Source organism: Artibeus jamaicensis, unplaced genomic scaffold (genome assembly GCF_021234435.1).
Source record: "Artibeus jamaicensis isolate MK-2021 breed Jamaican fruit bat unplaced genomic scaffold, CSHL_Jam_final scaffold_474, whole genome shotgun sequence".
In the NCBI taxonomy this organism is placed as follows: Eukaryota; Metazoa; Chordata; class Mammalia; order Chiroptera; family Phyllostomidae; genus Artibeus; species Artibeus jamaicensis.
Window position 1 is genome coordinate 15,686,194 of NW_026522046.1, and position 24,530 is coordinate 15,710,723.

At 41.1% G+C, this 24,530-nt stretch overlaps 1 protein-coding gene across 1 annotated transcript in view; it reads left to right on the forward strand.

Moving 5' to 3' along the window:
• The window catches only part of NCEH1 (neutral cholesterol ester hydrolase 1), a 52,830-nt gene that overhangs the window by 10,843 nt on the left and 17,457 nt on the right, over positions 1–24,530 (forward strand). Inside the window, exons 2-3 of the mRNA XM_037137486.2 lie at positions 21,649–21,877; positions 24,268–24,337. Coding sequence (XP_036993381.2) covers positions 21,649–21,877; positions 24,268–24,337 — 299 coding nt within the window. The remainder of the gene's footprint in view (positions 1–21,648; positions 21,878–24,267; positions 24,338–24,530) is intronic.

A 24,530-nucleotide genomic window follows, 5' to 3' on the forward strand; every position in this document is an offset into this window, starting at 1 on the left:
TTGTGGCCTGCTTGTTCAAGGATTCCTGACAAAGCAAATGTTTTGATTTAGGCAGTGTGGATATTGAGCTCTCATGTCTCACAGGAATCAGCCAAAATATATTTTATACCTTGTAATTAAAACCTGAGATGGCGGTTACGGATAGATATAACAGATACACTAACTAGTCATATGTAAACCTATATAATTATTTAGTATATTTAAAATGTTTTTTAAAGTAGAAAACAAGGGAATGAAAAAGTAAAGGAGCTCTCCTTCCCCAAATAACTAAATTTACCTTGATTGGTTCATCTCCGTGGAAATACATTTTAAAATCTGGATTCTTACCAGGCTAAGAAGCTTTCCCTGTGTGCTTCAAAACGAGGTTTACATCAGGTGAAATTCAACTTGCTCCATTGTAAACTGATGCCTTTTAATTCTATAGTTAGCAGCATAGCAGCTAAATGCACTGCTATCCTTTTGTCAAGGGCAGTGGGCCACTATTTCACAGGACACAGCATGTGCCAGGCAGGATTGGGCCTTGGCAGCCACAGAAGCTGCTACTGACCCTTGTCAGCCTTATTTCCTCATAGAGCCAATTAGAATCGCACACTTCGGCAGCACAAGTGAAGATGTATCTTGCATGAAAATAAAAAACAGTATTATTGGTTATGTCTCCGGAAGCAACTTGTTTAGAAGTGATTTTTAATTACTCTAAAAACATTACCATGATTTCTTTATTCGACAAAAGCCTGTTTTTTTCAGAAAATCCTATCATTTTAACTACTTAAAAAGCTGGACTTTCATTTAGGTGTTATCATGGGTAAATGTTTACCCCACTTGCGGCCTCCAGCCCCACTCTAACCCACCCCCACCTTTTTTCCATTTCCAGGTTTTAGAGAGTGGCAAGCAACTCTAGGTAGCATTTTAAAGTTCTGTCTACCTATGATCCTTAAAGTGGTTGCAACAAAGGTTGGTTCCTGTGGTTTTATGTGCCTGTGGGAGAGCCAGGTTTACTCAGGGCTATTTTGTAAACACTGAAGTTATGCTTAAATGTATAGTGCTTTTACTCTGTTACAGCTCTTCCTGGAGGAAAATCAGGCATTTAGACCGATGTATTTGTGGGTCACATGGAATATGCCGGACCCTGCAGAGACCTTGAGGTGCTCATATTATCGTTCAGAAATTCCAAGAAATGGTTCATTCCAACAAAACTTGCTGGTAGCTTCCGTTTGTGGTCTGCAGTGGGCTCTGGGGGAGCCCAGCCAGGAAAGCCGGTGTAAGTCCAGGGAACTCAGGCAGAGGAGCCCAGAGGCAGTGCTGGCTGAGCAGGTGAGAAGGGGTGAGAAGAAGCACGTCAGACAGGCCAGGCCGGGGAGGAAGGGCATTCCAGGAAGAGAAAACAGCAGGTGCAAAACTGCGAGGTGGGAGAACATGGCCCATCCAGGGAACTACTTCTGACTTTCTCAAAGGTAGGAAATGAAAGTTTGAAGGAGATCTTCACGTAACTGATCCCTGGCTGGAGCTGGCCCCATCCTGTGTTGTTAAGATACATTTCACCAGTTTAATTATGGTAACTTTAGGTAAGCCAATAGCAGGACTGTGAAAGCATGGAACCATTGTTACAAACCCATAGCGTGGTATTTACATTTTGGTGGCCAAATACGTAATTTGATTGAAAACAATTTCTTTTTCTACTATTGTTTGGTTTCAGTAGCTTTTGGTCTTCAAGAAAAAATTAAGTCAGTCTTTCCTTACTGTGCCCCAAATGTTATTCTTCACTAAGTCATTCCTTGTTTAAAGTTTGAAGCAAACACTACAGCTGTCGGTAGCTACGGTGACTTGGGTGCCCTACATGAGTCAAAAGCTATTGCATGTTTGTCAAAGGGGTTGGGTTTATGGTTACAGAGAAACTGACCTCTTGTTTTAACCACCCAGTCTGGTTTCCCTCTCGCCTCTAAATTTCCTCTCTCACTCCACCATGTACTTTCCCTCCGTAGAACATGCTGCCATTCATAATCGTCTGTTTGTCTCATTACTCCTAAGTAATTTGTCTTCCTAAGTAATTCTGTTTCCCCTGCCAGGCTGGAGGCTCTGGGAAGGGAGGGAGCAGGTCTCTGGGCTTCGCCACTGTGGAGCCGGCTCCTAAAAGTACCTGGCGCAAAGTTTACACTCACATATTTGCTGAGTGAGTAAGTGGTGAGTGACCGAATGGCCCTGGACAGCTTCCGTGGTAAAGAGGGGTGGCGGGAGCATCCTGACAGGAAGCTTTCCCTGGACATCCTGTGTCTCAGATGTCAGTAGGATGGACCAGCAAAACATGCTTTCTTGTGCCTTGGACTCCTGTTCCCTCTCCATAAAGAGGTCAAGTGAGAAGAATAGTAAAGGGTAAGCTGCCCGATTTTTTTAAAAGATTGAATTTAGAAGCAACAACAAAAGGAAACATAATCAGTAGTGTATTCATTCACTGAACAATCATATTGAGCAGTAATTATGTAGGCAATTAAACAAAGTATCAATTTAAGCTATTAAATTAACACATTTTAAGAAATCAGTCACAGTAGTTCATGCCAGAAAGGAGCTAGCTCTAGAAACTGATCATGACAATACAACACGTCTCAAAAGTAGAAGCTCGTACTGAGAACCAGAGCCTGAGGCAGGGGCGCCAGCAGTGAGCTGGAGAGAGCACCACAGAGGAGGAAGTATCTGAGTTGGATGCTGAACGATGAACCAGAATTTGGCCATGAGAAGAAGCAGGGGAAATTCCAGTAGCAGACGACACACTACAGTTCAGCCTCTTTGTCTGTGAGGAAAGAATACAATTCATGGGCAAGACGGACAAGTTGTGCCGACAAAGGGGTGTCCAGTGGGGTGGGGGAATGTGGGCAGGTTCAAGGATGTGTTTGGGCAGGAAGTGGCTGTCAGAAGGTGCAGAATGTTTTTTTTAATTCTAGAGTCCCTTGCTGTCACAGCTGCTTTAAAAAAAACTTTCCCCATAGAAGCATAATTCCTTTAGTAAATTAAAGAACGGAATTATTTTTATATACCCCAAGAGGCATATGACTATGCTGTAGAAAATTTGGAAAATAGAAAACTCAACTACACTATGACCTGAACACAACCACCATTTATTTGCTTTTTGTTGTATTTCCTTTCGGTCTCTCCTTTTGTCTTACTTTTGTTAGATGTCGTCATACTGTGTGTACAATCCTGTGCCCCACTTATTCTACTCACCACTGTACCAGAGGATGTGCCACATTCTCACTGCCCAGTGGCCCCTTCTCTTTACAATGGAGCATGTGCCATTTTAAATGTAACCATTGCCCTATTTCTAGAAACAGGGATTATTTAGTTACTTGCCATTATAAATAATGTTACAGCGAACATACTTGTATATATAACTTTTGTGTTAGTTTGTGTGTTTAGGATTCTTCCTCAAGAGATTCCTCAAAACTAGAACTCTAAATTAGAGTATACATATTTGCGCAGGTCCTTATTTCCACGTTATTCTCCTATGTATATGGTTAACACAACGTGAGAGAACACCAATCGTACTATTATACTCTTTTTGGCATAAAATATTGTAACCAATTTTTTAAAAATTGTTAATTTAATAGCTTAAATTGATATTTTGTTTAATTGTAACTTCTTTGAAAACAGTTGACGTTAGAATCCTTGTTCATTCTTTTGATAACTATTTACTGTGCATCTACTTTGTATCAACTCTAGTCTAAGGAATAGTCGTAAACAAGCGTAGTAATTCCTGTTCTCACCTTCTATTCTTACACTTAAAGAAACTGTCATTTAAAAAATACTGGAGAGGTTAAGTATTCTTGTCAAACTTATACAGCTGGTAGATAGCTAAGAAGTAATTCCAACCAGGACCTTTATCCCAGTCGTTACCCTGCCCTGTGAAGGGAAATACAGGCAGGGGCCTTTAGCAGAGTCCTGTTCCCCAAGCATCTCCCTCCCCACTTGATCTAATTACGATGCCATTGTTAGTACTCAGAACTTGTTGAAAACGTTTTTCAGAAATTCCATTCTAAGCCATGTCATGAGGTCCACAGGAACATCAGTTTCACCTCACTTAGGAACAAAATCCAGTCCTCAGCTTCATCGTGCACCTCTTTATCTAGAGGAACTTTGGCTTTTCCAGAAATCAAATTCAACCTCAGAGGAAGAGGGTTTGTTCCCATTAAGGGTATACAAGGGAGTGAACCAAAGTCTCTGAATCAGCAGGAGCATACATACTAATTCCCTCCTTCTCTGCCAGAGTTAGTGCTCTGGATGTTGCTCTGGTTTTCAGTTAGAGTGAGAACTGTCAGCTTCCACTTCTGCATGGATTGTAGGGCCCTGCATGTCCACAGCACCTATAGGTAACACATAGGTCAACCTCAAGGAGAAGGGCCAGTAACCCTTCACACAGTATTTGGCACCTATTATTATAACACCCAGTTATAAATAGCCCACTTCCTGGCATCCTTGGTAGGGTGAAGGAGACAACATTTAGACAGCATGGACTTTGTCTCAAACTTATATTATGTCATATAATATATCATATTATATTCTCTTTAACGTATTTGCCTTTCATCTTTTCTTCTAACACTAACCAAGTTAACAATCTCAGAAAAATTAATCTTTATCCTCCATTTCTGTTTTTGGTTTGCCTCCCCACAAATTGTCATTAGTGCCTCTGACAAGAAGACTAAACTCAAATTAAGGAAAGGGAAATCTGTGTGTTTTGAAGGAAAGGGAATTTTTAGAGACACACGTGCACCAGCCTCTGCAGTCTTCGGGCAGACCTGAAAATCCCAGGCAGATGCCCCACATCCCCATGTCCACTGTCGTTGCTCTTTAACTGAACAGTTTCTGTGCATCACCATAATTCGAAATATGAAACCAACAAAACAAAAAGTTCAATGTTCTGACCTTTGTCTTGGTTTTGTTTATTATTGTCCAGATTTGGGGATAGAAGGATACTGTCAATCATGTATATTGTTTCTGTGAAAAAATGTGATTTAACTTTTAAACAACCAGCTTGAGAGTGAGAGACTGACCTGTAGATATGTTCTTTTTGGCCCACACTGTGTATGAAACATTTTAAAATTCATTGCCAACACTTAAACTTCAGGATATTTTACATAATAATCTGGTCTTTCTGCTTCTCTTTAAAAATTTAGATCATCTGGCCACGTGGAGCCAGAATTTCCACATCAGGCAATCCCCTGGGGAGAGCTGCACCTTCTTCTTATTCAGGACATTGTTCCTCCAGTTTGCCGTAAGCCTCCCCACTCCCTGATGTGTTGCACTTGTTTTATTCATTTGCGCTGACCCCCGAAAACATGAACTTGTGACTTGCCTTCTCTGGTTACACCCATTTGATGTTTCACCTAATTCACAAATACTTATTGAACAACTTTTATTTTGCACAAGTGTTCCAAATGATTGCTCTGCTTAAGAGGTTCTGGTTCTGTTTAAACAGATACAACATAATTGCACAGTAAATAAATAATAAGGACTATAAGCCTAGAGATGCCAGGAGGCAGTTAAGTACATGGGCAATTTGCAGATGGGCAGTATAATTAGCAATGGCTGGGAGCTTGGAGAAGGGTGAAAACTGAGCTGAAGCAATTTTGCTATGAAGGGAAAGAAGAAGAAAAGCTAGGGTTAGAGAAACTTTCTGAGATAAATTGAAACTTCTTCCGTACAGATGGAGTGAAAGAAGCTGAAATGAGGAAGCTGCTACCCTGCGTTCTAGTCCAAATTTGTCAGTAATTGGGAGGTCAGGGGCTCATCACCTTACATCTCTGGGCAGCGCTTCCCTCAGTTTGTAAAGGGTCTATATACCTGAGGGCCCTTTAGGTTTTAAAATTGTGCAACTTTATTTGCATCCAGTTTAAGTTAGTGCAGACTGAGCTTTTCAGAAAGGGGTTTGGAGAAAGATGTATGAAGAAATGAAGCCTGAGACCTGGATTAGAGAGAGTTAGGTCAGGGAGGCTCCTTTACTCTGTGAAACTGAGCTCTTGCTGCCGATTCTCTGCACAGTTGCACAGAGACTAGATGCTTGCTGTTCAGTTGGCTTCCTATGTTAACGTGGCTTAAATTTCCAACTAAACCCACCAGACATCTGAACTAGATTGAGTAATTATTAACTCTCTTAAGGAATTGATTTACTTAACTTTCACCCAGATTTGTGTGTGTGTATGTGTGTGTGTGTTGTAGTAGAGTGCCTAGATATTTGTACTGTATGAGCTGTTCCCAATTTTTGTTTGTTTGTAGTCTTGCAACATTTTCTAGATTTGATTTTCATGGGTATTTGCTAAGGTAAAATTAGTTTTAGTAATCTCACAATCATGAGACACAGTAATTATGTCCTGGCAAATACATAGTTTCAGATATATGGGAAACTTGCACATTCTGTTCAGAAAAGGTCGAGCCATTAGTACCTGGTAGCCTGGGAGAGTGGACTGAAGTGTGCGTGCATGGACAATGACAACTTCCCTGTACTAGCCAGTGGGAGTGGTAGACATTGTTGAGTGAGCATGTGTACTGTGTTGGCTGTTGCATTAAAAATGACTGAATGAGTAGAGCAACAAATCCACATTAAATTTTGCATCAGGCCTGAACATTTCTCTGAATGGAAATATTCAAGCATGATTGAGAGGGAGTGAGTCTGAATAAGTCTGTGCATGGGCCCTTCAAGAGGAACTGCCAAAGCCTTAATCCTCACTGGTGTTTGCAGTCAGAACTTATGGAGACTTTTCCTGTCACTGGAACCCTGGATGGGGCACCTGGTGTGGGGCAGGGACCCTTTGCTCCTGAGGTACCCCTGCTGATTTTGATCTGCCACATGTGGGTGTGGGACCAGCCCTTTCTGCGTCTCTGCCCCTCCTGCCAGTCTTGATGTGGTTTTCTTTAGTTCCATAGTTGTAGGACTTCCATTCAGCTCGATTTCTGATGGTCCTGAATGATGCTTATTCTATAGTTTAGTTGTGATTTTGACATGGTTGTGTGAGAAGGCGAACCATGTTTACCTACACCACCATCTTGACCAGAAGTCAAAGCTAAGAGTCTTTACAGTAAATGTTTTCTTCCAGAAAATTCTTAACTGCTCTATGTGTCAATGCTCAAGCAGTAACATTTACGTACGCACCATTTTATATTCATACCACAAAATAACAAAGGCACTACTGATGCAAGCAATTTAAAATTAAACCTTTTCTACTTCTGAGCTGTGGGCGTGGGCACACACTTGGCTTGGTGGTTTCCCTGCCTTCATTAACAGAAGCGGGCTGGTTGCCAACACAGGCTTCCTTAAATGCTTCACTCTCTTCTGGAGTGTAAAGCTGATGGTCTCTGGGTTATAAAAGACAGCATTTTCTTGGGTTTTCCGTTCTCTGCACTAGAGAATTTCAGGGCTAAAGGAACTGAGGAATTAAGTACTGAGAATATGTTCAGTTTGGGCTTTCATGTGGAGTGTGATAGTGTATGATGAATGGATTTCAAAATGGAAATCTTTACTTCATATCCACTTGACACTCATTGTAAGCCTCAATTTCCAGTCCTCACCGAAGAGATCATAAAAATACAGTCTCAAGTTTAACTCTTCTACATCCTTGGATATATTTGTTGTGTTTAAAATGCAAAACAACTTCACTAAGGGGCTGGGTAGGATCTGTTTGCCTCCATTGAATATATTTTAGGAATGTCAGAACGCAGTGTCCCATTGTATTTTAATAAAAATCCTGTCCCCTTTTTAAGTCCACCAATCTTTTTAATGTTTTAGTGGTTTTTCCCGCTTTGTTTTCTCTCTCTTCAATCTCTGCCCACTTTTATTTCTCCATGTCATCAAACACTTGAGTGGGGCTCCTCATCATTAGACTCCACCTCAGCTACCTTTTCCTCCTTCTCTTTCTCTTGCCATCTCTGCACCCTCCTCAAGTCCTTAGCTTCTAAGGTCTGTGTATATCCCTCTGTTTTGCGGGTGAGCACATGGGTCTTGGCAAGAAAGGCCTTAGAGATGTCATTATACTTTTTCCCCAGAGACTGAAATTAGTTACTTATTAAATTTAGCTTCTATCAGATCGTGTCATTTCTGCAGGTTTTAAAAAAGGCTTTTTAAATTTAAATATAATTGGTATATGATATTATATTAATTACATTAGTTTTAGGTGTACAATGTAGTGAATCACAATTTTTTTACACATGGCAATGTGATCAACCCACTAATTCTAGTATAGGTCACCATGTAAACTTACCACAATTTTATTGATCATATTTCCCTTCACCTTTTCATCCCACCCCACCCCAGTCCTCTCCCCTCTGACAACTATCCTTTTGGTCTCTGTATCTATGAGCCTCTTTTTGTTTTGTTTTGCTTGTTCATTTGTTTTGTTTTAGATTCCACATATAAGTGAAACCATACAGTATCTATCTTTGTCTGACTTAGTTTACTTAACATGATACTCACTAGGTCCATCCATGTTGTTGCCAATGGTAAGATTTCACTCTTTTTTTACTGCATAACATTCCACTGAACATTCGTATCACATCTTCTTTACCTGTCTGTCTATCAGTGGACACCTAGGTTGCTTCCATATCTTGGTTATTGTAGATAATGTTTCCATGAACATAGGGGTGCATCTACCTTTTCAAATTAGTGCTTTTATTTTCTTTGGATAAATACCTATAAGTGAATTGCTGCTGGATTGTAAGTTAGGTCTATTTGTGGTATTTTGAGGGATCTCCATACTATTTCCAAAGCGGGTGCACAAAATTGCCATCCCACTAACAGTGAACAAAGGTTTCCTTCTCTCCACAGCCTTGACGGTACATGTTGTTTGTTGCCCATTTGATAACATCCATTCCAACTGGTGTAAGGTGTTATCTCTTTGTGATTTGATTTGTATTTTCTGGATGATTTGAGAAGTTGAGCATCATTGCACATGTCTGTTGGCCATCTGTATGTCTTCTTTGGGGAAGTGTTTGTTCGTGTCTTCTGTCCATTTTTTTATTGGATTGTATATTTTTGTTATTATTGAGCTGCATGAGTTCCTTATATTTTTTCAATATCAACCCCTTATCAAATATGTTATTTGTGAATATATTATCCCACTCAGTAGGTTGTCTTTTTGTTTTGTTGATGATGTTTTTCACTGTGTAGAAGCTTTTTAGTTCTAAGAAGTCCTCTGTTTATTTTTGCTGTTGTTTTCCTTGCTTGAGGGGATATATCCAAAATAATATTATTCAGGCTGATATCAAATAGTTTGCTACCTATGTTTTTTTCTAGAAGTTTTTATGGTTTTAGGCCTACATCGAAGTCTTTAATTGATTTGAATTTATTTTTTATATGGTATAAGGGAGTAGTCCAGTTTCATTTTTTCCCATGTATCTATTCAGTTTTCCCAGCACCACTTGTTGAAGAGACTATGGTTTCTCCATTGTATATTCTTCTTTCCTTTGTTATAGTTTAGTTGACCAGGTAAGTGAGGCTTTCTTTCTTTCTATTCTATTTCATTGATCTATATGTCTGTTTTAGCTCTAGTACCATACTCTTTTGATTATTATAGCTTCCTGGTGTGGATTGAAATTAAAGAGCATGATACCCCCAACTTTGTTCTTTTTTCTCAAGATTGACTTGGCTATGCAGGATCTTCTGTGATTCCATATAAATTTTAGGATTATTCAGTTCTGAGAAGAATGCCGTTGGTATTTTGATAGGGATTTCATTGAATCTGTAGGTTACTTTAGATAGTATCGTCATTTTAACGATATTAATTCTTCTAATCCATTAGCCCTATACATCCTTCTGTTGATTTGTGTCCTTTTCAATATCTTCCTTCATTGTCTTATAGTTTTCTGAGTACGGTTCTTTCACTTACTTGGTTATAATTTATTCCTAGATATCTTATTATTTTTGATATAATTATAAATGGAGTTGTTTTCTTAATTTTTCCTTCTGAGTGTTTGTTATTAGTGTATAGTAATGTGAACAGATTTCTGTATATTAATCCAGCTACTTTACTGAACTCTTATTAATTCTATTAATTTTGGTGCATCCTTTACATATACATTATCATGTCATTTGCAAATAATGACAGTTTCGCCTCTTCCTTTTTGGTTGAGATGCCCTTTGCTTCTGTAGCTTTTTAAGTACAAGGAGCTCATGGTCTCAGAACCAGATACTCTGAGTGGTCTCAAACCAGACAGCTGTTCAACTGTGTAATGATGGCAAAAGAGATAAGAGATAAAAAGTCATTCTCAATGACCTTGTCTTAAAAACAGGTGAATAATGAAAACTAATAATTTACTAACCTACTTCTTTGTGTAAAACTCTTGTCTTTTCAGTTGGGATTTACCTCTTTTAGTGGAACCGGACTTTTGCTTTCCTGGGTTTTGTACTGGGGTTGAGGGAGTGGGTGATGTTCTCATAAAGTATTGTAAAGACCAGATCCAGAGTCATCCAATGGAGAATATTTCAACACATCGAAATACAGTACCAGCCTTATTTCTTTCAGAGCCACAGAACTGTAGTTCGTGCCAACTTCCCAGCAAGCCTTGATCTTCTGTACCCTTGTCAGTAACTCTACTTTGTTCTCTTGTTTGGAACATCCTCCTCCATTTTCTTCTGGCAAATTGTCATTTGGTCTTGGACACCCAGCTCAGATATCACCGATGCTGTAAACAAGTTGCAAACTCCTCTGAGTACAAATTGTTACTTCTGTCTCTGTGTATGTTCCCACGATATTTTTCGTACTATAGCATTGCATCCACCTTATATCCTGTTGGCTTCTTAAGGGTGGAGCCTGTCTTTTTTATTTCTATTTGTCTCTATACCAGTTTGGGTGTTTGTTGCACGGCAAACACTCAAATGTTTGCTAAAAAATAGTTCTGGACCCTTTTCTTTGTGATGCGACATCTGACCTATGAATTCACAACAGATGGAGTTATCTAACCTATAACTGTAACCAATACAATGACCTGTTGTGTAGATACTTTGGTTTAGACTTAATGTCAGACATTAAACACATTACATCGTTTGCTATAGTTGTGAATGTACAACTAAATGTCTAAATGATTGTGAGGCATAAATCGTTTCATTTTCCTGAATCTGTTACATTGAGAAGCCTCTCCTGGGGTAGATTTAAAACCTCCATTTTCAGGGACCTCCAGATCCCAGTGCAGTGCCCTGCCTTCCCTCTGGGATGGGCGGACCACCCAGAGGCAGTCCTAGTGCCTCGGGCCAGGGAGTGGCTGAAACTTCTGGTTGTACACGTCCTCATTGCTACAAAGCCACTGACTTTTGTACTGACACCAGTTTTCTTAGGCGCTGTTGTCACAGGCAACCTGGTCCCGCCGGCCAGCCCAGCAGATCTGCTGGCAACTGAGCCTGGTAGGGAAGGGATTCATTTCATGACCTACTTCCCTTCCCCACCCTGACTTTGAACCTTTTACTCTGAAGTTCTCAAAACCTGCGAGATGGGAGAGGCCCAGTGTTCAATAATGGTTTGGTTGCTGATTTTATTCTGAGCTCTGAGCAATCACACTCAGAGTGACGGGCAGTCCATTGGGCCCTGCTGCTCACTTTGGCACTTCGAGGTTTATGACTCTGCAAGGCCTCTAGCTTCAAACAAGCATAAAATGAGCGTAATATCTACTCCTCTTGTTTCACAGGGTTTTTTTTTGAGATTCAAAAGAGGAAAAATTCAAACGGTCATAAACTGTAAAGCATTGTACAAAAAGAGTAATTATTATACCTAAAATGCATTGTGTATGTCCCTACTGCACTAAGTTATTATAATCACAGTCTGAAGGTACACAAAGGGGTCTTAATTTATTAGTAATCATCGGAATCTGGCTCTTCAGACATCTGTAGGTATCTATAAAAGTCATTTGCTTATGTCTTTTGCATTTACACGCCATTTCTCAAAGGTCACATCTAGTTTGCTGCTTCCTGCACTTTACATGAAGCAGAAGATTAACCCACGTTCTGGAGTAGCCAGTGTAACATTTTTGTGAAGTCAGGCCGAGGGCGTGAGTGGGCGAGCTCTGAATTGCCGTATAGCAGAAGGAAGCTTGGGAGATTATGTTTAGAAGTGTAATTCCCTTGTGCTGCCTTTAGTTAGCAGCTATTTGGAAGAGTCAAATGAAAACAAATGCTGCTTGTCCCAGCAATCAGGGGAGGCTTTTAGCAGCTTCACTGGCGTCATGAAGGACATTAGTTTATGACTAGCTATGTATGAGACACCGGAAAAAATTGATCCCCAAGGTTCAGATCTTATCCCAAAGAGCTCACAATCTAGTCATTGCTACTATTTGTAACAGCGTTGTGAGTGAAAAAGAACGCAAATTAATTTTTCTCAAGTCTCATTTCTACTGCTTCATGTGTGTGTATGGAAGGCAAAGGAGAGAGAGATGGAATGGGGCCAAGAAAGGGGTGAGAGAGAAAAGGACCAGAGAAAGCTTACGAGAGAAAGGTGCCGATTCGGACAGGCTGGAGGAAAAGGGGAGTTGGGAGCAGCTGCATGGCCCCCAGTGGCCAAGGCGAGAGTTGCTGTGCTACAGCTGCGGGCCCTGGGCGAGCGTGTGTTTTACCAAAGCCTGAGTGTCCCCTTGTGTATACAGAGAAGGCTAAGTGTTTGTGCCAGATGTAAATCTTCCAGTTTTATGATATAGGCTGGAAAACCAATGGACACATGAGGGGCAGTAGAGGGTGAGGGTGAAGGGCTCTGGGACCAGAATGCTTCTGTTCAAATCCAGCCCACCACTTTCTGTCTGTGTGGCCTTGGGCAATTCACTGGACCCCTATTGGTTGGGGTCACCTCCACACTGAGAGCCGCGACTGGCAGACTGCAACGTCAGTATGTTTGGGCTATTACACTCCTGGGCATATCTCGATGGAACACAGGAAGCTTTTGGAGCTAAGCAAGTACTTTGGCAGTACAGGAATTCTTTGTCTTCTATGTGATCATAAAAAACAAGCAAACAGGTTTAGGAACTGGAAAGAGAAACATTCGTGGGTTTTTTTGTGTGTGCTGTCCCAGATTGAAATGTAGCCCTGGGAGTGAGAGAACCACTGAGGGCTTTAGGGTGAAGGGGTAAGGGTTTCGGACCCCTCTGTGAGCTCCTTCCTCTCTCTGTCCTGGCTTACCTTCTTAACTGAGTGGTGGTGTGCTCCCTTCAGGCTTGCTGTGTGGCTTGTGATGAAGTCCATGGACACAGGACTAAACAGATCTGAAATTCTGTAGTACAGTAATCTCATCTGAGATCCCTACTGTGACATAAATGTATTTGTGCTTCACAGGTTGGCTTAATTATTCCCCCCAGTGCTTTGCTATATGGAGTAGAGTGCATTTGTGTTCCACACAACTCTTGTGGTCCATGCCCACTCTCAGAGTGTGGGAAAGAAAGTTTATTTAACAAAGATGGTGTTGAGTAAAAGAAATAAGGGAAGAAGGGCAGGTATAGGAAGGTTGCCCGACAAGGTGGGGACCTTCCAGAGTTCTGAGCAAGGCTCCTGCCAATTCAGGGCCTCCGGCGAGAAGAAACAGCGATAGGTAATGTGGATTGACTTCTCACGTGCTCTTTCTTCCTTCCTATGTCTAGGAAACAGGGCCCGGAGAGTTAGGAAGCGTGACCGGGTCTTGCGGCTCATGAGTGGTGGAGCCAGGACTTGGCCCTGGCCCTGCCCAAGGGCTAGGCTCTTCCCTCCCCATCATGTTTCCTTTACCTTTTCTTTCCTCGTTCTAAGAATTTCAAGGCAGGATCATGGAAACGTGATTCTTCGTAATCTTTTCTTCTGGGAAAGCCCGGGAGATGGGGTTCTGCTGCCCGGACATCCTGGTGTTTGTCTCAGTGTAAGGCCGAGCAGTGGTGACTCAGCATGGCCCCAGGCTAATGTGAGGTTTACTTTGCGAGTCAGCACAGCTAAGCTGAGGTAGTGAGAAGTTATTATAGGACAGTTTGAAAAGTTACAGAGGCCTAATGTAAACAAATAAAAAGAGCATTATGAGCTCTGATATTCTAAGTTCTATACCAGCTATCTTTTTAAAAGCACTATAAAGTAGTTACTATAATCACCCTAATTTTACAGGGGAAGAAGCAGAGGCAGAGGGTGGTTTTATGACCTGCCTGGAGTCACCCAACTAGGAAGTGTCAGAGCGAGGATTGAACCTGGGCTGACTACGTAGTCCACACCCTAAAATAGTATCAGCACTCTGGATGGGAGGGGAGCAAGGAGGAGAGTGGAGGCCACGGAGTGCTCTCTGTGGGGCGCCGGGAGCGGGGAAAATCTGATTTGTAGCTATTGCTAATTTCCACATGGCCAATTTCAAGCTACTGACCTCATATCGAATGACTTGTAAATTTTAGCACTAGATTTTTGTGACCTGGCAAGACCTAGCTCCGGCACAGCACTGAAGGCCATTGCCGAAGAAAATGGCAGCTTGAGGCTCAAATAAAGTCATGCAAGTTATACTTGAGCACATTTGACTCTAGAGACCTGGAAAGCACAAGAGTTGGGGTGGAGAAAAATGGGGTTGGAACATAGAGTGGGATCAGACTGGAATGTCAGGTTCGGTTTCTGTTTGTTTTTGTTTTTTGGGTTGTTTTTTTTCCCCTGCAGGAAACTTGAAGTCAATGGAAGTATTTAAGCATCCAGGTAATGTGATCAGCTTTTTAGGGTAAGAACTCTGATAAGTTGAATACATCAGGTTAGAGAAAAAGAAAGAGTCTAGAATTTAAGTTAGGAGGCAAATACAGGAAATAACATACAATCAAGGCAGCAGTATGAGTAAGGGGTGGAGGCTGCAGGTAGAACAAGATTTAGAACTGTTGGCAAGAGGAATTGACATTAATTGATGACTGATTGGACATCATTTGAGGGGAAGGAGCTGAAGAAAGTACAGGTCTCCATTGCTACGCCACTTTGCTTTTATGAAAGGCCTCCATTAGCACCTGTTTTCACTAAACAAAAAATTCTGAGAGGATTTTGTTTGCTTCTCAGCGAGCCCCTGGGGAGGCAGCACACACCCCCAGCATCCAGAGTGGCACCCCCAGGTCTTCCCTAGGAACTACTTTCAGCATCTCAGCATCAAGCCGCCAGAGCTTTGGACTGTGCCTGGGAGCACCTGGGCTTTATCTTCACTTATTTTGTACATTCATTAGCCAGATGTGTTCTAGGGTATCAGAAAAGCCTAAGGGAGCTCGTAAAAGTGTTATACTTAGCATAAAACTGGATGTAATTAAGTGCACTTGTTATGTTCAGTAGGTTATTTGGGCGGTCTGGAAATACTAAAAGAAATGTTTCCATATAAATTAATGGTACTGCTTCTTCGCTTCATGCCATTTCAGCTTACAAAAGCTTTCACAAGAGTGCTGTGCTTTCAGGTAGCAGGAGAAACCTGTATCAATATTTGCTTCTAGCTTGAAAGTGAAAATTGTGGTCAGACCATTAATAAAGAATTTATTGGAGTGAGTTGCTGATTTGGGAGTGGATAAGAGATGGTGGGTGGGACATGTTCATTTCAAAGAGCTTTTAGACCAGATCCCAAGGTGTTTGGAAATATGCCCCTGTGGCTTAAGAACAACTGATCAGGGACTGGAGATAGAAATTTGAAAGTCATCAGCATATGGCAGAAGTCACAGCCATTCCACCTGACAGGCTTCTAGTTAGTAAGCACTTCCTATTTGCTCGGCATTGTGCCGTAGCAGTACTTTGGCTTACTCAGGGAAAGCAGCAGTTCTATACTTGAATAAAATAAAAAATGGTCCCTGGTGAGTGTGGCTCAGTTGCTTAGAGTGTTGTCCTGTACCTGAAATGTTGTGGGTTTGATTCCCAGTCAGGCACATACCTGGGTTGCGGGCTCAATCCCAGTCCAGGCAGGCATCCCCAGTCTGAATGTGTAGGATGCCCATATGGGAGACAACCAATCGATGCTTCTCTTTTGCATGCTCAACTTTCATCTTAAAAAAAAAAAAAAGAGGTTCTCTTTACTTTCCTCTCAGCCCATTGTCCTAATGCCTTTCTTATCTCTACAAACAGTGAAAGGACTCCTCTGCACTCACTCTTGATTCCCACTCACTTTGCAAGCCATTACAGCCTGGCTTCTAGCCAGATATCTCCAACTTAATGTACTTACTAGGTGATCCCATAACCCAATGTGAAAACTGTTGACCTGTTTGCCTCTCTGCAAGCATTTAACAACTTGCTCGTTCTTGAAACTCTTTTCCCTTGACTTCTATAGCCTCTTATTTCTCTTGCCATACTATTAATTCCTCCTTTTTTTTTTTATGGAGGTGGGGGTTGGGGCTCGAGAAGATTTTTTAATGATTTGTTCTTTCTCTCTTGTCCACTGTCCCTTTAAATAATGGTGTTTCCAAGGTTTCATTTTTTATTCTACTCAACTTTACAATCCCTGCTTTCCCTGAGCGAATTGACTTCTCCTCTCTAGTGGAACTTAACATATTGCTAAAACGCCTCAAGAAATGGCAATCAGATAGCGTGAATGGGGTTGGGTTAGAGATCCAGCCCCCAGAAATCGAAGGAACATTTTTATTTTTGTCATCCAGGTGGGGCTAGGAAAGTGGACTTTGATGTCTCCCTGTTCTTACTGGAGGAGAGTGGAGCTGAACACCTGTGAAGCAAAGTGTGGGCATCAGGCAGAAGGATGAAATGTGGACACCTGTCCCCCACACACAAACATCTGTATGCTTTTCCCCACCCCTTTCTCCTTCTCCAACCGATTGTTCATTCATTAAAGCTCAGTTCAACCCAGCCAGTGCCGTCCCCCAGCAGCCTCTTCGGACAGCCTCTGTCTCTCCTCTCCTAAACTGGATCTCAACCCTCCATATTTTAATGTACATAGCTCTGGTTTTGAAGTTTCTACATCATATCATAATCATCTCCTGTGTCTAGGATGTTCCCACTTTCATGGCCTATGAAACTTCCCTCTTCCCTTTTTGGTTCTTCTGGCTGGTTGAATAATTCAAATGACAATACAACGGACTAACAGAAAAAAAAAACTGTAATACATGCACATGTGGAATTCACACAAGCATGAAAATTCCAAAGATGGGCAAAATGAGGTCTATATGTCATTTGCACTAAGGAGTGGGAGGTAGGAAATTCACAAGAGAGATGAGAAAGAGTCAACTTTTGGTAAATAGATTTTTATATGGCCAACTGGAAACAATGAGACACAAAGGAGAATCCAGCAAACAGACTTGTGCCTGGCTCCTCCCTGTCTGCTATGCTGAATTCAAACGTGCTCAGGTGACTGTGTGAAGGTGACTCTGTTAAGGTCCGCTTTCTGAAGCAGGTTTTCCTATCTGTATATCTCTTAGGCAAGAAAAGAGGAAGAAAAAAACACCTTTTTTAAGTTTGTTGAGCTTTTAATTATTTTTAACAGAATAATCTACCTGCCAAGGTGGTACTTTCTGGGGAGACTCCCTCCTGACCTCCCAACAACATTGGTATGTTTCTCGAAAATAGGCCCTTGAGCTTTAAAAGTTCATCCTGTACCCCCAATACTTAGACCAGACATGACCAAATGGGCGCTTAACTGGTGATTGAATGAATGAGTTGACTTGATTTACTTAGTGATTATCAACCTCACTATGTACTGAAATCACACCGAGAGCTGAAAAGATACCCATGCCTAGGTCATGCTCTCAGAGATGATTATTTAATAGGTGTTGGATGGGACTCAGACATTGGAAAAATTTTAAACTTCTAGGTGACATTAATATGCTGCCAGCTTTGAGAACCATCAGATTCAATGAATAAAGTAATATACCAGTGCTTGCTATATGTCAGATGTTTTAATAAAATTTTCACAATAACTTAATGGAAGGAGATGAGATTTGTTTTTGTTAACACATGGGAAAAGCAGAGGCTCAGAATGATGTAGTAACTTTGCAAAAACCACACGGTTGGTAAGAGCAGGGCTAGGCTCCAACTCCGACACCTAGCGGTTCCTTTCTGGCTTCCCTCCAGTGCGGGGAATCCATTCAGTCCCATCCATTCTCTCAGAGGTGGTGCATTGGCCAACTGGCTCAGTTGTGCAACGTTGGGAGAAATGTTGTAATTGCTCTACTACTATACTTCCAAGAATGAGGTTTGATGGGAATTAGCCCTGCAAGGCATGTCTATGTCACGACTACCATGTCTTTTACATTTGTAGGACAATTATACTTTTTTTTCCTGGGCTGGGAACCCAGACTAGGCTCCAGGTTCCCTTTCTCTGGAGTATAGTCATTCCAGTTGCTTCTGGGCAAACTCTTTCCACTCTCCCTCCCTTCCAGTCTCTGCAATGAGCCTATAAATCTAATTCTCCTTTCCAAGTCACCTGTAATTTCTTTGAGATTCTGATGCTAATTTTTGATGGTTGTAACACTGTTCTCTTTTTGCAAGTTCAAAATGTTGTATACTTATTATAAATAGTTTTTGAAGAATCATAATATCTCAGATTCACTAGAAGATATACTGGGATCTTACAAATTAAGCATAAATTACAAGCTAGCTTAAAAGTTAGTTACTGATGACCTAAACCAAGTCAAATTGTTCTAACCGTTTAAGTTGTAAAACTTAAATTGAGCAAACGTTCCCTAAATACTGTAGATAATCTTATTTAACTTACTATATATAAAAGCTGTCATGTTTGTTCCATGGAATAAAAACTGAAGTAACACTTTTTAATAATATCAATTATTAGTTGGCAAATCATAATAATAAACAGTTATGTAGTATTTCATTTGTGCCAGGCATGTTCTAAGTGCTTTCCATATGTTAACTCATTTAATCTTCAGAAGAACTCAGTGAGTGAGATACTCTAATTCCCATTTTACAAATGAGGAAATTAAGGCATAAGAGCATTAACCAAAACATACAACCAGTAAGTAGTAGAAATGACATTCAAACCCAGGCTTTTCCACATCAGTAGAGGAAGACTGGGACGGTGCCGTAATTCCCGAGTAGCACTTAGCCTGGACTACCACTTTCAGCTCCTGATCTGAGCAACCAGGAGCTTAGAACAGGAGGCCTGGGGAAATCCTGACAGAGCTGCTGAATCTCCGAGGGGAGCCGTAGTCAAGGGGCAGAGCAGGGCTTCTCTGGCGCAGAGTAGAGGCCGTGATGACGAGGATACTGAAATAATTGGATTATGCCCCTGTGATGCACCTAAAACTTCTTTTGGCTACTAATCATGACATCCTACTTATGTAGATGGTCGTTTGTCAGTCCTATGCTTCCTTAAATTGTCAAATTGTTAGCTTTAAAAAAAACTCTTTCAAATTTGCCTTCTATACTATGATTCATAGTCTTACTTTTGCCACTCTCTAGAATTCTCCTTCTCGATACTTCTTTTCAGCCTGTCAAGGAGTGTTTTCTCCAAGGTCTGTTTCCTTGACACTATGTTTTGTCTCTTTGCTACCTTTTCCGTGTTTCACTGTTATCTGAGTTAACAGTTACCTCTGAGCTCTTCCTCCAGGCTGGGCCTCCTTGAATCTCTGACCCTGTATTTGTGATTTGCCTTTGGACCTGTCTATCTTTACATACCGTAGCTTACTAGTTAATTATTATTGAAGATAGTTATGTGACCTTTGGTAATTTCTCACCACAAACACTGAGGTTTTTCTGTTTCAGAAGATCCCTGCATTAGTGTGTCTCGAGTGATCTGTACAGTGGCCTCAAGTGCAAGTCATATAATTTGCATGCCAATAAAGACATTTAAATCTGCATTTAGAAGTGCACTCCAGCTTTATGGTGTTTTAAAAATATGACCATAAATTTTCAAGCAGATAAATGGTCCATGAAAATATGTATTTCTATAATAAGTGGGAGTACGGCAGGATTTAGAGAGTAGAATTTAAAAAAAAACATTTGACAGGATGAAATGACCATCACTGCAAAAGGTGGAAAACTGCTGACTTAGAATGTAAACCTTTCAATACAGGATATGAAGCAGGTCGTGGATTACAATAGATGCTTTAAGTATTTAACTTGGCTTGCTCATGTTGAAAGCTGACCTCATGCTAAGTAATTTATGTGTATAGGTATCAGTGTACTGTGGCTTTTCCCTAGGCCCCCTGTCCCCTTTGAGATAAGCATACAAATGAACTTTTTAGACATCATTGTTTTACATCTGTTTAACCTGAAACAATTTTAGAACTTTGTAATCATCATGGTCCTAATAACAAATGCACATAGTGTCTTAGCTTCTCTAGAAACATTGGGCTATCTGTCCCTGAGCTGACATTTCGAGTTGCAATGATAATAATAACCAACTCATATCACACTTAGTATGTGCCAGCCACTGTTCTCGGTGATTTTGCCTTTTGCTTGTTTTTCATGAACGCTGGCTAATGGTTTTATAATGCAGTGCTTTCCAACTCTTTTCAAAGCATGGCATATGTGTACAGTACTGATATTTACATGGGACACTGGGATAAATTGCTCAGGAGCTTGGCTGCCTGAGGGGCTGAGGGCTTGTATATAGCAGGACATCTGCACTGTCTCTGGGGCACGCTCTTGTGTCTGGTGCACACAGTGCTGGGAAGCTGTGTCAAAGTGTATCACAGACTTTATATAGTTCTGATTTCTTATGATGGCATTAAATATTCACTAATCACCAGTGTCCTGTTTCACACTGTACAGAAGGACGCTGTTACTCTCATGATGCCCTTTCCTGAGGTTTGAGAGCCATGCCTGTGTGCCAGCGCAGTGTCCAGTCACTCGGACACTTCCAAGCCTCTGTAGTTTGACCAGTCACTGGCCTCCATACTGCTTCCAGATCTCTGTCTCTGACACATGACCACTAAATCTTGCAGGGAGGCTAGCTTTATAAGTATACTCAACAGAGAGAGCTTGTATAAGAGGTAAAGAGAGGGGAATACATTCCACAAGGGTTTTGCGGAGTGGATGACTTGGGTCTCCTCTCTATGCTCCTTCTCCAGCCAAATTACTGTAAGCACCTAGTGCAGAGCTTGAGCTCAATGCCCTCAAGCTCAAAGGGTGTCTCTCTGTTCTCCACACACTTCTGAAAAGCTCCTGGTTATGCCTGAGTTGGCCTGCTTCTGAATGCCAAGGCCACAGCTGACTCTGCTTCTTCCCTCTCACACACTTACTTCTTTCTCCCACTCTCAAAACCACCAGACACACCTAAGTATATAAACTTAAAAACACTTTAAAAATTCTTAAGGCAAATATGAAACTTTCTTCTCTTTTAATTGCACTTTAAGTATTCTTCCTGCACTCCTACTATGCTTTTCAAACTGTGATATACTGATCTAAGAAAAGAAACCAAAATGGACCAAATCCCCAAATTCACAAGTTCTAGGTTTCGGCCCCAGCGTGGCCATGCATCCAGCTACACAGGCAAGCTGATTTCATTTCTAAGCCTTCGTGATGAGATGGGTCTGATGATACCTGTTCCATTTCCCTCTCAGAGCTGATCTTGAAAATCAAAGGGTATCTAATGCCTGAAAATATTCTGTGGGCTCTAAAACAAGAGGTAAATACAGTTCGTTATTGTGTTCAAAGTGGCCAGGGAGCCCTCGAGTACAGGAGCAGTTGCTTGTAAGGATTTAAATTCTCAGAGCTGGTGAACGTGGCTCTAGGGATGACCCCGTTGACCTGTGCTCTCCCTCTTCCTTCCCTCCCTCGCCCTACAGAGTAACCTGATCCACTACCTGGGCCTGAGCCATCATCTGGTCGCACTGAATTTTATCATCTCTTCTTTCGGCAAGAAAAGCGCGTGGTCATCCACTCAGGTGAAGGTGACCGACACGGACTTTGACGGCGTGGAAGTCAGAGTGTTTGAAGGCTCTCCGAAGCCAGAAGAGCCCCTGAAACGCAGTGTCATTTATATCCACGGGGGAGGCTGGGCCTTGGCGAGTGCAAGTATGTCCTGGTCACCTTCAGGTTGTTTGGGGTCGTGACTGGCCCTGGGAGAGAGGTGCATGTCACTGAGTTTGACTTTCTTATTGGGTCCAGAGAGGGGGAGCATGTCACTCAGTTCCTCTGGACAGTCCTAGTTGTCCTTATTGTCCCAGCGAAAGTGTTAGTGGTGTGTCCTTCTCATGCTTGAAAGTGTCCTGATATGAATGATTAATTATATGTTTATAGCGTACATAAGGGCTTTTGCCTATTTGTTTGCTTCTTTGTTTGTTAATTAAGGTAGTCTGTTTTGAAAATAGTTTTTGTGACCTAAATCACAGACTAACTTATTATGAAATGCTAATAATAGCTTTCTGCACCAAAACAAGATGGGGTGTCATTGGGCTGGAAGGGGAGGGAATTCTCTATAACTCTTTTCCCAACTTCTGTTTTGAAGACATCTTTCAATAAAGTAAAATAAGTATTTCTAAAGATTGGTGCTAACTCATCAACATTTCATCTGCTTGTGAAACCCAGGATGACAATGTAAAAGTGTGCCACCATTAAAAGGAACTGATCTTACAAATTTCAAGAATGTTTTCTTTTCTTTTTAAGAAGATACAATTAATTAATTAATTAATTAATTAATTAATTTATTTATCTATTTATAGAGAGAGGGAAGGAAGAGAGAAAGAGAGGGAGAGAAACATCAATTTGTGGTTGCCTCTCACATGCCCCACACCCAGGGACCTGGCCTACAACCCAGGCATGTGCCCTGACTGGGAATCAAACCAGCGGCCCTTTGGTTCACATACACGTGCTCAATCCACTGAGCTATGCCAGCCAGGGCAAGAATGTCTCCTTTAGTGTTAGGTTACTTTCATAAGCAGAACAGGTTCACGATGGCAAGCTGCCCCGTGAAGCAGGCCATTGGGTCGCATGCCAGGGAGGAAGTGAGGGCCTCATCTCTGCCTGTGATTTCCCTGGAGTGGCTTCCTCATCTTCAGCCCGGAGCTTTGGCATCCCCTAAGTTTAAAGGCGATGACAACTAGTTCTAGTTTTTTTTTAATAATGTTTTTCATGAGGTGAAAGCCAGAAGTATAACTTTTTCTACTAATTCCATTTCATTTAACTCCATATTCATCATTTATCCCTTTAGTTGTTGATTCGTTCACATTTCCAGCAGATGTCTACTGAATACACAGGATAGCCTAGGACTGAGGAGTCTTCTGGGGTACAGGACTTCCGGTACAAAACCTCAGTTGTGTGCACAGTTGGACCTTTGGTCATCCTAATGTGTCCTAGGCGATGAGGATTTAGAAATGCATAAGGCAGAATCTTCTTCCTAGAAAAGAATGAGTCCATTGAGCACTTGCCAGGTGAGACATTACATTGGAGGCCAGGAGGTTTAAGTAGGGGGATTGGTACAAATTATGAGTCAGCCTGGCCTTTTGTACACCATTCTGACTGATCCGTTTTGCCAGGGGAAGAGCTCAGGCTGAGGGAGATGTGCAAATGGCTCATGTAGTCATTAAACTTCTGATTCCAAGACTGCCTTGGAAGGCCTATGGCTAAGGTGATTATGTGGCTCTCTGTTGGCACAATCTGCTCTTCATATTTTGAAAGAACAGACAGCTAAGGGGTGACTTTTTACATTATAAAATTGGTTCTGTCACTGAAAACATTTGGACCCTCTTTCTAAGAATTGCTAAGAGTTTTAAAATTGTAGTCTGGGCCCTGGCTGGTGTAGCTCAGTGGATTGAGCGCAGGCTGAGAACCAAAGGGTTGCCAGTTCGATTCCCAGTCAGGGCACATTCCTGGGTTGCGGGCCAGGTCCCTAGTGGGGGCCATGTGAGAGCCAACCACACATTGATGTTTCTCTCTCTCTCTTCCCCCACCTTCCCCTCTCTCTAAAAATAAACAATAAAAAATAAAACAAAATTTCTAGTCTGTTATATATTGGTTTAAACAAAATACCATATTCTTCAAATTGGTGACTTTCCTGAATTGTAGCAAATGAGGATGTTAAAAGAGAAAATTTTTATGTTTCTAAAAAGAAAACTGCTTATGTGCTATGATTTTTTGAAAAGCATACATTTGAAGAGCTACAGAATCAGAATTAATTTGGTTCATTTCTTGTAGTCCATTATAAAATAAATGTTTAGTGCATTAAAAATACATTCAAATGTAATCTAATGTGGGTTTCCTGTTATTTTATAGTAATTGGTTTTTATCGAAAACTCGATTTAAGTTCTGCATTTGTACATGTAACTGTATTAAGGAGATATATGTTCCCATTTGCTTTTTATTATTAATAACTTAAATTGAAGTCTAAAATCAATCCACAGCAGAATTTAAGAAAAGACAGTATTAAATAATTTGTTTAATAGTGATTATTCCTTTGTTTCCTGTAGAAATCAGCTATTACGATGAACTGTGTACAGCGATGGCTGAGGAACTGAATGCTGTCATTGTCTCCATTGAGTAAGTAATTAGTACTCACTAGTCACAGAAAAAACTTAAGAAGGAGCTAGTTACTTTATTTTACAAGGGATAATATAAAATATAAAACACAGGTCCAGAGAGGTGAGGCAAGTTTCTCAAGGTTACACAAAATGATTTGTGATAGAACTTGGAATTTCTTGAACACACTTTATAATGCCTCATATTATGTTTT